The following is a 14,698-nucleotide window of genomic DNA, read 5'->3' as shown; positions in this document are numbered from 1 at the left end:
CAACCGATATATGACTAATCAGAGAAGAATATTTGCAGGAAAAATGGTTGGTTCTTCTTTGGTTGCGTTAAGGGAGAGAGAGAGAGAGAAAGAGGGAAATCCCATGATTTTAGGGATTGGTTATTAATATGGCAGTTTCTTGACTAATTTAAAACACTTCCAATTACCAAAATACCCTCACTATATTAAAAGTCTCTAATTATATAACTCAAATATTACGAAAATGCCATCCATTAGATCTAAGCCATTAAAAACACCAATCGGATGGCCCAGATCGCTTCCTAGACTTTCTAGGAAAAACACACTTTCCGCAGAACTCCTACTCTATATATATATATATATATATATATAGTGGAGAGTTCAAATGAGAAGAAATTTTTTGTAAGATCAAAAAAGAAGAAATTTTAACCAATAAGAATGCTTTATTTTACTTCATTTAATATAAGTATTTAATATTACCATAAGGGTACATTGATAAATCTACATATGTCATTAATTTCTAGTCTTCCTCTTTAATAGCTAACTACATTAAATTTTTTGTAACTTATCTTCACAATATATATTTTTTCAAAAAAATAAAATAAAATATATTAAAGTGTAGGATAAATCACGAGTTGTGTAGCATAAATTTCAACGTGTAGGATGAAATTTCGAAATATGTAAGATAACTTTTGATGTGTGTAGGCAAAAAAAGTTAGTGTGGAGGATACTAGTCTTTATGACTAATTAATTAGTAAAAAATGACAATAAATGAGATAAGTGAAAAAACTATTTAGTATTTTACAAAATTACCCTTTGTTCTTTTTCTTCTCAATTAAATTTTCTTCTCAAATGAACCTTCCCATATATATATATATATATATATATATATATATATATATATATATATATATTATTTTTTAGTTGAAACGTCCGTATCGCGCGCAGGTCCGTAACGAGCCTCGAAATCTAATACGTCGTAGATAGATAATAATTAGAATATACCGTTCGGGTCGTCCGTAACGCAATTAGGTCCATTTCGAGCGTCGAAACCTAAGACGTCGTAAATATATAGTTTTTTTTTTATTTTTTTAGTCGAAACGTCCGTATCGCGCTTAGGTCTGTAACGAGCCTCGAAACCTAATACGTCGTAGATAGATAATAATTATAATATACCGTTCGGGTCGTCCGTAACGCGATTAGTCGTCCGTAACGCGATTAGGTCCATTTCGAGCGTCGAAACCTAAGACGTCGTAAATATATAGTTCTTTTTTATTTTTTAGTCGAAACGTCCATATCGCGCGTAGGTCCGTAACGAGCCTCGAAACCTAATACGTCGTAGATAGATAATAATTATAATATACCGTTCGGGTCGTCCGTAACGTGATTAGGTCCATTTCGAGCATCGAAACCTAGGACGTCGTAAATATATAGGTTTTTTTATTGTTTAGTCGAAACGTCCGTATCGCGCGTAGGTCCGTAACGAGCCTCGAAACCTAATACGTCGTAGATAGATAATAATTATAATATATAGTCGTGCTCGTCCAGGGAGGTGGTGGTATTATATTTTTTTAAAATTAAATAAAAATTGTTATATTTTGAAAAAAAAAATCATTAAAATTGTTTAATCATGCAGATATGGATGTCGCTATTGGTAGAGGGAGAGGTCGGGGAGGTGGCGGTAGAGGTGGTGGTCGAGGTCGAGGTGGCGGTGGCGGTGGACGTGGACGTGGCCGCGCACATGGAGCGGCAGGGGCGTTGATCGCGGTGCCGGTGCCTGGTAGGCGTGGACGTGGACGCGGCCGGGGGCACGGGCGTGGCGCTGACCCTGGAGAGGATCCCCTGTTGGAGAATAATTATCTGAAGTTCGAGGAGGGGAGCGAGGCTTATCACATATGTGAAAAAGTTTCGTCGTATGGAGATCGACGGCCACGATGCCCTCGATTGGGGAGCTCTAGAAGAGGTCGCGGAGGCGGAGAGAGCCCGACAGTTCATCGGACACGATACTCCATGGTCGAGGTATACTATTTGTTACTGTTTTTTCTTTGTTTTGTATACGACATGCATACTAACCACACTGTGTGACAGGTTGTTCGATATTGCATACACGCCGTCTTATAGGGTCATGGCGTGCGAGTTTTTGTCGAGTTTCGAATTCGCTCCCAGGCCTGCAGACCGTCCGGAGGATGATGACGACGAGGACGACCCGTGGATAGAGGTCAGCTTTCGTTTATCGGGGCAGTGGCATTTGATGTCACTCAGACGGTTTGCCGAGCACTACGGCCTTTACAGGGTAGAGGAGTTAGACACCCCCATCTACACCGACGGCATATGGATGGCCTCCCGTACGACTCTCATGATGTTCTGGTAGGTGATCAGCACGCGTCGCTTCGGCACGTCGTCAAAGCAGAGGGCTTCCTTTATCACCGATCCCCTCTACCGCTACCTGCACAAGCTTATTGCTACATCTATAGCAACACGCGAGCAGAGTCGCGAGTGGTGCACTCAGGGGGATCTCTTTTACCTGTACTGCCTTATATGGGGGAGAGGTGCGCCCTCCATCGCTGCCTAGCCCAGTGGTTCACGACGGCGTTCCACAGACAGGACAGGTCTGTGCTGTACGGGGGGCGTACATCACACGTATCGCCGTCTCCTTGGGCCTTGTTCCCCAGCAGGACCAATTATTCTCGGAGGGGGGCGTGGTAGAGCCGAGCTTTTTGACCCGTGCTACCTTGATCGGCATGCACGTGACGCGTGACTTCCCTAGGCTCGATCTGCGACTTATAGGAGGGACCGGGCAGGTGTTTGCCCCCGTTGCTCTCCCAGACGAGCTAGAGTTGCTTCCGGAGCCGGCACAGGGTGAGGGTCAGCCGGCAAATGGTGTTGCCGCAGAGGGCGACGACGACGACCACTCCGATGACGACGATGGTGACCACGTTGAGCCACCACTATCTCTGCCGCCGCCTCCATTTCTGTTAGGTGCTCCGACACAGCAACCGCAGCCACATGGGGTGCCTCAGTACCCCCAGCACGTATTCAACGACGAGCTCGATCCAGCTGTGGCACGTGTGTTACATGAGTTGGAGGACCGGATGCAGGTGCAGATGGACGCCGCTCACAACCGTATGGAGCGTCTTCTCATGGAGGCGATACAGGCATTCCGGCACGGTGAGCAGTCCGGTTCGTATCTGGGGGCGGGGACCTCAAGCACTGCGGGGGCGGGGCCCTCAGGCACCACTCAGGATCCATAGCTTTAGGATCGTTGTACTTTTGTTGTATTTTGATGGTTTATGTATTTTGAACAATTGCCTGTGTATGTACAAACTTATTATGTAATTAAATTTGCAATTTTAGTTTATTTGTATTTGTGATTGTTTATTTTAACTGTTTAGATTGGTATGCTTGGTTACGTACAATCGATAATACGACATTAAGTTAAAAATGTGATATGGTACGATATAAAAATAATACGATATTTAACGATATAAAAATAATACAGATTTTAAAACTTATTAAAATAAAAATAACTAATAATAAACACCAATAACAAACCAAAAACACCAAAATCCTAACACAACACACAAAAAGTAAACTTCAAAAATTCAAGGTGTCAATACGTATCGTATATGCCAGCCGCAAGACAACACCTGCACCTGTCAGTCTGTAATATTTTTTTAACTTTTTCAATACGTATCGTATAGATCTATATGATGCGTATTAAAAACATTGTAACATTTCGTATTTTGAATCTTTCTATTTAAAGATTCATGGGTTGTACACAGATGTACTCTCATTTTACCCTATTTTGCATTTCGAGACTTGGATCATAATGAAAAATGCATTGTTTTGATCATATGCTTGTTTAAATACTATGTTATGTTATTACACGATAAATCACGTCAAACTATGTCGAACATGTAAAAATAATCGAAAGATGTTCTAATCTCAACTCCTAAATCGAGTATTATCAAGAGATTACCCTAAACTAGACAAAAATCGGGAATTCGTACGTTAATTCGGTAGTTTACCAGAAATTTGGGTTAAATCGAATAATTACGATATTTATTAATATTAAACAAATAATAAATAAATTATTTTAATTATCATATATTATAAAAGTAATAAAAAATAACAAATTATACTAGTTTTAACTAACTAAGTTAGTTAAACCCTTGTAACCTTGAAATTTACCAAGTTAAGCCTAACTTGGTTAAGTTTAACAAATGGACCAGCTAACTGAGTTTGAAAACTCAGCTAGTTCAGTTAAAGGTCAAAAATAACAAAAAGGGGGTCTCCTGGGTGAGAACCGCCCTTATACGGATTCGAACTCGCGACCTCATGTTTAACAAACGAACAACTAACCACTCGGCCGGGCATGCCACATCCAAACAAACTTGGAAACAATTTGATTTTATACGCTAATTCAAGTTGACCGGATTCAAGTTTTTGCCGCCCAAACTGAAAGCGTGTGCACCAGTCAACTTTCCAAAGTTGACATCTCCTTTTTCCTCGCTAAATGACCGGGACAACCTCTGTCAATCATAAATTATGACTAATCATACCGAATCAGTTGATTCTTTCCTTATCTACTCGACATTGATCAAGCCTATAAATCCTGGTGCCCACCTCATTCCGAACTCGCACACCACCACCACCTCGACGCCCATCACAGCCTCTCATTCTTCTCCCTCACCTGCACATCACCGGAATTTCACACCCTTCTCGACACCTTCACGTCTCGACGACACTGCCTTTGGACTTCCTGTTCGTCTCCGGAATACCCAACCACCTCCGCCGGAGAACCGCCGGAGAAGACAACCCCGCCGGTAACCCTCCGACTCTCTTTTCCGGTTTCCTTTCCAAATTTCTTTCTTTCTTATTTTGTAACTGTTATATTATTACTATTATTATTATTATTGTTAATACGTTAAGACAGTAATAATATCACTAATATTAGAAATCAGATTTTTTTTAGTATTTGTTTATTTATTTATTGTAATCAATAATATTATTAATAAATCAGATTTATTATTTCATAATTTATGTATATATATATCATATATAATATTATATTTATAAACAGATTATTATTTTTTTTTCAGAATTTATATTTATATCATTATCAGAATTATTATGATTAATATATATATTATCAGAATTATGCTATTATTAATTATTATTATTAATAAGGTTACTATTAATAATATTTCAGTTATTAATATAATCAGATTTATAAACTTAAATTAATCAGATTTACAAATATTTTTAATACAAATATAATATAAACATTATTATATTAATCAAATTTATTAATAATATGTATAGGATTTTTAATCCAAAATAGTATTATTATTACTACATATTATAAACTATAAAATCAGAAGTTATATTATTATTTCTCATTAGTTTTAAACATTTCTATTATTATAAATTTTATTATTATCAATTTCACAAAAAGTTCATTTATCACATTAATCATTTTACCAATTTAACGAATTCCCAATCAAATAGGGTAAATCTCTTGCAACTCTTGGATTCAATCATTTCCTTTACCAAGAAATACGCAATGCACTCTAAGGTGAGTATACTCGATCCCATTTTCGTTTTAAACACTTTGGGTGCAACATGTATTCCATATTCAAATTACACAACACTTGAAACTTGTTATATTCACACTCTATCCACATTTAAACACGAAACATTTTGCTGCTTATTAATCTCATATGCTATGCAAGTTGAACGTATTGAACAAGTTGAACGTATTGAACAAGTTGAACGTATTGAACAAGTTGAACGTATTGAACAAGTTGAACGTATTGAACAAGTTGAACGTATTGAATAAGTTGAACGTATGGAACAAGTTGAACGTACTGAACAAGTTGAACGTATTGAACAAGTTGAACGTGTTAACTTCCCGCTAGTCTATTGGGAAAGGCAAAGTGGATCATGTTTTTCGTGTTGGATATGAGTATTTACACATTCTATTCTACTATGCTATGTATCAAACTTGTATACTCGCCAACATTTTTTTGTTGATGTTATTTTAATACATGTTGCATGTTGATAGTCAAGATGATGAAGGAATCAAGTTAGGGTGGATTAGAAACACACCTAGAAATAAACTATGTTGGAATCTTGTTTGTTCATTTGAACAATGTATGACATTTTAGAATTTATGAAATTGAATTTAAATTATATTGTCACAATTAGTGTTATGTTGTTTTGAGCAATTTGTTCGTCTCATCCCGATGTTTCCGCCATCGGTTGGGGTGTGACAAACATAGGGTGTGCAAATAGATAATGAGGTGTGGGAATAGAAATCCCCTTCTTTATTCACCCTTAAATCAATGAAGAAGAACATCGTTCCATTTGTTGATGTCGATTCAAGCCTAAATCACCACAATTTCTGCTCCTACATGTTTCTCCTCTATCTAGGGTTCAGACCATACCCCATTAAAGGAGGCCGACTAAACTAGGGTTTCGACTACTGATCTATTTATGCACGTATGTTCTTCAGACAATCAAGGTAAGGTGGGTGTTTGGCATTCCTTCTCAAAACTGACTTATTAACTTATATAAGTTATAAGTGAGAAGTCAGAAATTCTGACTTCACAAAAATGACTTCTCAACACACAAAAGCCACCAAAATAAGCTAACCCAAACACTCAAAAAACAACTTATTAACTTTTATAAGTCAATAAGTTATAAGTTGCTCCAAAATAAGCTAACCCAAACACCCCAAGGTTCTTTTATTTTGAGTTCGTATTTCCGGTGACGGGTGATTTTGTGGTTTGGGGCACAGATCTAGCAATCTAGCAATGGCAGATTCATGTTATTTGGGTTTTAAGGTTGTTGAGGACTAATGAGGCGATTCCATGTGATGGTATGGTAGAGAAGTAATACATCTGCTACAAGTACATTTTCTGATTTTAGTTAGGGTATTTTTATTATTTTTTATCTTCTTCATGTGGTTTTTATGTTTGTACACTTTTTACAGGGTATGGAAAGGCTACTCTGTTAAGAAAGGTCTTAATTATGCCTTAAAAAGAAGGAAGCCTGCCACCGATTTAACAAGAGAAAATCTGCAAAGGTATTATAATGTCTTATTTTAATTAATTAAGTGATGGATGCTCATATTATTGAAGGAAAAACAAGATGCTCGAATACTTATGATACTTGCATTTTCTATTTTGTTTTTCAAGTGGCGAGTGGAAGGACTTGCAGTTTAAAGAGTGTAATTTTCACGCTAAAGGTTTTCCAATTGAAGGGGGTTACCTCTATCCTTTACTTAAAGCAAGAGTGCAATTCATCACTATCTGATTAGATGTTTCAAATATCTTATCTTGCTGTTATTGTTTTGTATAATTGCAAACGAATGGAGGTTCTATGGTTGAGACATGTTGTCATTAAAAAAGATGCATATATTTAAATATCTAAGTTATTTCAGGTGAGGCGACAAATGCAGATGATTTTTCTTCAGATGGGGTAATGTCAACTATAACATTTCATATGATATCATTTTAATGAATAATAGTTTATATTATGTAAAACCTATTTGTTTTATTGTAGATTTGAGGAGATGCCTACAAATAATTATGTTGAAAGCAGCAGGTAGCTATTGTATTCTTTCTTTATACAACTTGATTGTTCATAACCTTGTGATCTTTGTTAAAAAACACAATTTTTATAAATACAGCTTCTGGAATTTTGATGCACTTTTCCAACCGCAACAGCACCCTGCCCGTGATTCACACGATGCATATTTCTTAAAAGGCATGCTCAAAGTTTATATTTGTGTCAGGTTTATAATTTACTCTAATGGGTGACGTGGCAATGGTATATGCAGAATGTAGGATTAATCTTGACGTTTCGGGTTCGGGTCATGGATACGGGTCGGAAATGGAGCTTCTTGGGTCAAATGGGTTGCATAATTTTAGTTAATTAGTCACATGTTTTTATTGGTTTAATTAGAACGTGGGTTAGTGTTTGTTAGTTGAGTCAAATAATGGAGAAGTGGTCATAGTCGGTTAGTATTTTCCTTTATTTACGTTTGCATGAATCTCTCTCTCTCTCTCTCTCTCTATATATATATATATATATATATATATATATATATATATATATATTAAACTTTCAGAATGAATAAAGTGTGTGTTTTCAAGCAGAAATAATTATCTTGTTCGTGAGTTTCTTTGAGTGTAATTGAAGCTTAAACCCAACATTTGGTATCAGAGCTATAGGCTCGTACCGTGGGATTGGTGAGGTTAAGAAAGAGGGCAGGTTTGAGAGTCGATTTTTAGAGAAGAAGGGAGCAGTCCCTTTAAACTGCGGAAGAAAAAATCAAGAGAAATAGACGCATCAAAATTAATAGAGATCAAAGAAAAGAAAGGAGAAAGTTCTGAGTGAGCTGTAGAGGAAGAAGGCAAGATCGATTATTTTAATCGAAATTAGGAGCGGAGGTTCTGTGTGAACCGAACATGGTTCTAAGTGCGCCGTGCGGAGACGAAATCGAGACTTGAAACGAGTTCTTAGTGAGCCGGGAGAAGATGAGGAAGAAGATGATCAATGTGATTACAGAAGGGTTCTGTGTGAGCCGCCTTGATGGTGACAGTAGCTTAAGGTAGACAGAACATCAGCAACACAAGCTCCATCAAATCTTACTTGTACGTTAAAACTGAATGATGCATGAACGCAAGAGTTTTTGTTTGTTTTGATGGTGAAGACAGCCGAGAGCTATGTGAAGTTCGATCTTGTGAAGCCGATTAAAGGAAAAGAAGGTGATTTGTATTTGTACATGTACAAGACCGGAGTGATCTGTGTGAGACAAGCTAGCCACTGGTATAAAGCTCGAAACGAATTGGTGAGTGCAAAGAATGAAATCTGCGTGATTTTCTTGATCAGCCGGGAAAAAAAAAATTGTGTGGAGACGTGTGGTGTGGTTAAAGGAACCTGTGTGGTTCAGCGATTTCAAGTGAAGAAGGTTCATGGGTGGTTCAAGAAAGTTAGCAAGAAAAAAGAGAAAGTAACGGGTCAAGATTAAGGGGGTGGCATTGATAACATCCGAGATCTCTTCGGTCACAAGGTATGCACAATTGCATTAATCTGTTCCAAATAATGAAAAACCGGTGGTGTGATTCTGTTTTCGCTTTTTTGCAGGTGGATCTTGGCCTCATTAAGAGTAACCCTATATGTTGTATTGGCTTATAATACAAATGCTAGGATGAATGGCCGGTTAAAAAAACATTAACTATCAGTTCTTGATTTTGGCTCCATAATGTGCTATATTTGCAGTCTGATCCAAACCTTGGTTTAAAAAAGCGTGAAGCGCTCCGAAGCGTTTTGGTTCCAAAAGCTTTAAGCGCGAGGCGAGAGCTTCACGTATACGAAGCGCTCAAAATAAAAAAAATAAAAAAAATATTGTATATATCAATATGACCTACTCTACTTGTTAATCAATAATAAACACAAAAACATGATTAAAAAGCACACTTAACACATAAAAAACATGGTTACAACATAAATTAAAGTCGAAACACACTTAAAACATAAACATAAAAATAGTCTTTTCCGATGAGAAGGACTTTTCCGAGGCAGCAGTAGTGTTGTTTGATCCTGAGACCAATATGATTTCTAAACAGAAATCAAGTTGACAGCAGCAGCAGCGAAGAAGAAGCAGGCAGCAATGAAGAAGAAGCAGGCAGCAGCAGCAGCGTGAAGAAGAAGAAGCAGCAGCCAGCGTGATTTTTTTAGGGTTTAGACTTAATAGAATCTGTTTTTAAAAGCAGGTCGCAGGTGGGCTTTTTTCTTGGGTATATATTCTTTAAATTAGGCCCATGTTGGTGGGCTTTTTAATTATACAACAAACATTATAAAACCAGCCCAGAATGGCGCCTCAGCCGCCTAACGCCTCGAAATTCTAGCGCTTTAAGCCCGCTTCATAGCGCCTCATGTACTTTAACGCTTTATGTGAAAAAAGCGTTTTTATGGGCGCCTCGGGCGCCTCACGCCTTAAGCACGCCTTAAGCTCGCTTTTTTAAACCAAGATCCAAACATAAAGAGTTTCAGTCTTTGGCTGCTACTGTTCCTGTTTATGCAAGACCAATGGATGATGGGATTTATCGTGCCGTTGATATATACCTCAAAGTAAGAAGTAGCTCAGAACTAAAGTTGGAAATATGGACGAGTTGGGTAACAAGTCAAAATCGGGTAATTTCTGGGATAGGCCAGATAACAATAAACAGGCCAGAGAGGAGATATGCATTCCGACCGCATATAATTAAGGAACTAATTTGCGCTTGCTACTCAAATTAACCTAAACTAACACTTTTCCAACCTCATTCATTATGAACCCTTCTTCTTTTTCACTTTTTCACAGGTGGGTTCTCTGTCTTTGCTGGGGTGTTGGAGAACGTACCCGAGAAGGTAATGATCTGTACTGGGAAATGATAGAGAGTGGTGTCATTAAGCTAGGTGATAAGCCGGTTTGTATACCGGAGTTCAATAGCTTATCACTTCTACAAATTTTAAATTTTACTGTAAACTGATGTTTTTTCTTTTATGTTTGTAGAGCGAGAGCAAGTGTGCTCTTGTGTACGGTCAAATGAACGAACCCCCAGGTGCCCGTGCTCGTGGCAGTTTCCAGGACAGTTTTTTCACGTCCTTATCTAAAAAAACCGGTTAAAAATATTGGATTAATTTCCTATATACTCTTACAAACTTGAAAAATTTCGTATATATCCGACCAAAACTAAAAATAACATATATGCCTTTACAAAGTAGATAAAATATCAAATATAACCAGTTTATTAAAAACAATCTAATAAATGATCAATTTGTCTTTAGTTTTTTAACTTCATATATGCTCATCTTTTAACTTCATATTTTTATATAACACATTTTTAGCTTAAGTTTATTTTTACCCATTCTTTTATTTTTTTTTATTTCCACCCTTAATCAATAGTATACTCCATATATTATATTTAAGCTAAATAAGTTAAGCTAGAAATGAGTAAATATAATATTTGAAGTTAAAGGTCTTTTTACGGGATTTCAAAGTTTTAGAAAAATAAGCGTAAAATTGTCATTTATTAAATTGTTTTTAATAAATTGAGTATTTATGATACTTACCCTACTTTGCAAGGGTATATAAAATATTTATAATTTTGCAAGTTTTTAAGGGTATGTATAAGTTTCCTAAAAAATGTTTGATGTTGTGAATTGGGCCCAGTTGACACGTGTTTAATATGACAGGGAGTGTTGGAGGGGAAGTACAATGACTTACCGAATTGCTCTCTCGTATCGATCTGCAAAGGCGCTTGTTGAAATGCAGAACTGGAGAGCATTGTTGGAGAAAGATCAGGTACAAAATTTCAACCCGTGTACTTATTAATGTGTTGATTTAAGTTAGTGTTTTATCTCAAACAAGTATAAAAAAGTCTTAATGAAATGTGAACGGGTCAAACAGGTTGAAAGTTTGGTCTAAAGTTTATTTTTTAAAGCATACAACCTCCTAACTCGTTTTATTCAAAAAAAATTACTTACATTGATACTATTTTGTTTTTATAACACAAATTATTTATAAAAAAATATCGGAATAACTTTAGTTTCAGGTCACAGCTGCGAATCAAGCAAAGAAGGGGCCGTGTATTCCAAGGATGGAATGAAGGGAAGATATACTTTCCGCCAACGTGTAAGTACCTCACCAAATTCAGAGAGATATACAGGAGACAGTTTGCACCATAAGGAGAAAAAACGAACTCCTGCGTGGTATAAGATCTGCTTACAAAATATATGGTTCTTACAGTTCTCTACTTAATATATACGCTTGAATGAATGAGATTTTTTCAAGAATACCGCGTTACTGATACGAGTAATAATGGTATTTTTCAAGATCAGTTATCATACGTGCGTGGCGAATCAAGTTTTTCGGATCATAGGCCCGTGTACATCATATTCTGGGCTGAGGTCCAGTCGGTCCAAAGCCGTTTTAGAAGAAGCATGAGCTCTAGACTCGACTATGGCGAGGCATTGTTGCCATACTCACATGGCTATACCGAACTATGCTTTTTTTAACCCGCCAACAAAACAAATGGAGCACACAAAGGCTGATTTTCATTCGTTAGGTTCGCGCCACAAATCGTGTATCATCATATCTAACCATCCGCTTCTGATTGCGGCCCGCCAGCTCTCGCCAGTAAACAAGTAAACACGAGTTTACAATGGCTTTGTCATATGCAGGTGCATCGTATCCTCATCACACCACCAAATGGGAGATCAAGATGATTTCTGTCATTTTATAAATTTTATTCATGATTCTTTGTAGTTGCCTCTAATGAGTAATAAAGTAATTTTTATCCCAATCAGCATGTTGTGAAGCGGCGTAAATGAAAGTAAATGTTATGAGTTAGCTTAAATTATTGAAACCCAATATTGTAGATATCATTACGTTTAACTCTATGTAAGGAATTCGCCAATACCTTAACTATTTACTTGCACTTTTGGCTGGTTCAAATAAAATGACTATATTCCTCCTGTCCGAATCTTGCTTTAAATTTTCTCTTACATAAATTCCAAACAAAAAACATAAATAAAAAATTTACCATCAAACTCATGATTATAAACGAAATTGCTTGCTTGCTTGTAGGTTGTTCAGAATTCGATTAAAAATGTTCGAATTCGAGTTGATTCGTATTCGAGCCTGGTAATCGAATTAGAATCGAATACGAGTTTTTGATTTTCGATTCGATTCTAACTGAACTGAACTGAACCTTCTCATGCACACCCTTAGAATTACTGTTGGTGCACTACATCTGTCGACTTCGTCTTGTATCGAGTCTTAGTCTTAGATTGTTAGATCAGGGCACATTTTACGAGAAAACTGGATGTTGTATGTAATTAGGTTAGTGATTTCGCTCTTATGGACCTAGGGTTTCGCTTTTTAGGTCATGATAGGGTTTCGCTCATGTGGACATGTTCCTTGGAGCGAAACCATCTACCCTATATATAGGTCACATAAGCGAAATCAGAGGAATAGTTTTACGATTCCATACCGAGGTGCTGTCGGTGTAAGTTTTGGATGTAATCTGTCAGATATCAATACAAAGAGGTGTTAAAAGTGATTTGCTAGTTGTTTCTAAGTCAGATACTTGTTTTCCGCACCTGTATCTGATCAAAACTCCTCTGAAAGACTCGTTCGAGTCGAAACACGATCCTACAATTGGTATCAGAGCAGGAGCTTGATTGCACTGATCAAACACATTGATTCGTACCAGATTTCAGCGTTTTCAGGTCTTCAGATCTGAATTTAATCTAATTCTTCATTTTTTCACTTTTATCACAGTTTTCACTGTTTTTCGTCAAATTGAACGGGATTTTACGGTCCGAATCAGCTGATTTTTTGATATGTTGTGCGAAAACACCTGATCTATAACCCTACCAAGTTTCAGATCCAAACTCCTAGCCGTTTAGGAGAAATTTCAGTTTTTTGTTTCGATTTCACGTTATCAACGAGATTTCGCTCATACGGTTTGAGGTTTCGCTCCAAATGATCTACTTATTTCGCTCTTGTGGTTTCGTTCATATTGACATTTTGATTTCGCTCATTAGTCATTATCTGATTTCGCTCTTGTGAACAAAAGTTGATTTCGCTTTAACTGTCATCGTTTTGCGTGAACACACATTATCAGTCCAATCAATTGTTAGTGTATCTGGTCTTTATAACTGCTTGTCGGCTAATAAAAATCAAAGTCATAAGTCCACTATTTCAGAAGGTCCAATGAGATTTTAGTAGGCAATAGTCTTGCATGTGAATTTGTGTGATGAAATAATAGTTGTCGGTCATTGAACAGAGTAAACACGTGAACTGCTGAATCATTTTGTGATACTGCATCGGCCCAATCAAAGTGTTGTGTAATTTGAAATTGTCGGACATATTGTGTGATTTGAAATTGTGTATATTAGCGGCCCCATCAGCAGCCAAATAACAATTGAAGTGCATTTAATATTGTCGGCTTAGTGAAAGATAAGGCCCAATGAGAATAAATCAAATATAAATGTTGTCGGCCATGTTAACAAGTTAAATGTAAATTGTCAGTAGCCCACTACAAGAGTTTGGCCCAATCAGCTGACATTTACGATCAATATCATTCGTCTTGGAAATCATCAAATAGTTTGTGTTGGCAAATTGAAGTTGTTGGTCATTTTGGCGGCCCAATCACATTTAATAATAATAGAGTTGTCAATCCATCTTATATCATTGGCCCAATCATATTTGTTTACCATTTGAAGTTGTCGGCCACTGATTCCATTTTTCCATACATTACATGTGAGAATAAACAAATTAAATGGGTGGTAACATTTGACAATTACATGTGATATTGGTTTGAAAGTCAAGTTCATTTTTGAGGTGATAAAAGTAAATAGCTAACTAGCCAACATATTATTTTTGTCGTGTATTGACAATCATCGAAGTGGTGGGTCGATTGAATTACAAACCCATTCATTACATTTCATTACAAAGTTTGACCCCGTTGACTCACCAATCAGGTCACAATTTGATTAGAAGGATTTTAGTTTGTTCAAGTTTAAAGTGCAACAAATCAAGTGAAAATCCAAACGAGTTGCCAACCAATCCTAATCAGTTTCATTTGTCCGTGTTTCAGGTGATTTGTCAAGCATCGGATACTCGCACGAGCGAATCCCCACTCGATCCGTTGTCGCC

At 36.9% G+C, this 14,698-nt stretch overlaps 1 protein-coding gene and 1 long non-coding RNA gene across 6 annotated transcripts; both read left to right on the top strand.

The window, feature by feature from the left end:
• The first annotated feature begins 6,716 nt into the window (after positions 1-6,716).
• On the top strand, positions 6,717-10,622 carry LOC110897444 (phenylalanine--tRNA ligase alpha subunit, cytoplasmic-like). Of its 4 annotated transcripts, XR_004876056.1 has the most exons (8): positions 6,717-6,862; positions 6,977-7,069; positions 7,182-7,231; positions 7,427-7,464; positions 7,549-7,590; positions 7,676-9,061; positions 9,136-10,401; positions 10,547-10,622. XR_004876056.1 is itself a non-coding variant. In XM_035981520.1 (6 exons), exons 3-6 carry the CDS (start codon positions 7,439-7,441, stop codon positions 7,918-7,920), a joined length of 240 nt encoding a protein of 79 aa, XP_035837413.1. In that variant the 5' UTR covers positions 6,940-7,069; positions 7,182-7,231; positions 7,427-7,438; the 3' UTR covers positions 7,921-8,048. The 4 variants fall into 4 exon arrangements, 2 of the variants coding, with proteins under 2 accessions (XP_035837413.1, XP_021999885.1); XR_002568654.2 differs by lacking the exon at positions 6,717-6,862 and having other exon boundaries at positions 6,940-7,069; XM_035981520.1 differs by lacking the exons at positions 6,717-6,862; positions 9,136-10,401; positions 10,547-10,622 and having other exon boundaries at positions 6,940-7,069; positions 7,676-7,752; positions 7,826-8,048.
• Positions 10,623-11,229: 607 nt separating this feature from the next.
• Positions 11,230-12,385, top strand: LOC118485431. Of its 2 annotated transcripts, none has more exons than XR_004876058.1 (3): positions 11,230-11,338; positions 11,583-11,745; positions 11,875-12,385. It is a non-coding gene; the product is annotated as an uncharacterized LOC118485431 (long non-coding RNA). The 2 variants fall into 2 exon arrangements; XR_004876057.1 differs by having other exon boundaries at positions 11,870-12,385.
• Positions 12,386-14,698: the final 2,313 nt, after the last annotated feature.

Source organism: Helianthus annuus, chromosome 13, assembly GCF_002127325.2.
Source record: "Helianthus annuus cultivar XRQ/B chromosome 13, HanXRQr2.0-SUNRISE, whole genome shotgun sequence".
Taxonomy (NCBI): domain Eukaryota; kingdom Viridiplantae; phylum Streptophyta; class Magnoliopsida; order Asterales; family Asteraceae; genus Helianthus; species Helianthus annuus.
The sequence above is the reverse complement of the archived record's forward strand: the minus strand, read 5'-3'. Positions and strand labels throughout refer to the sequence as shown.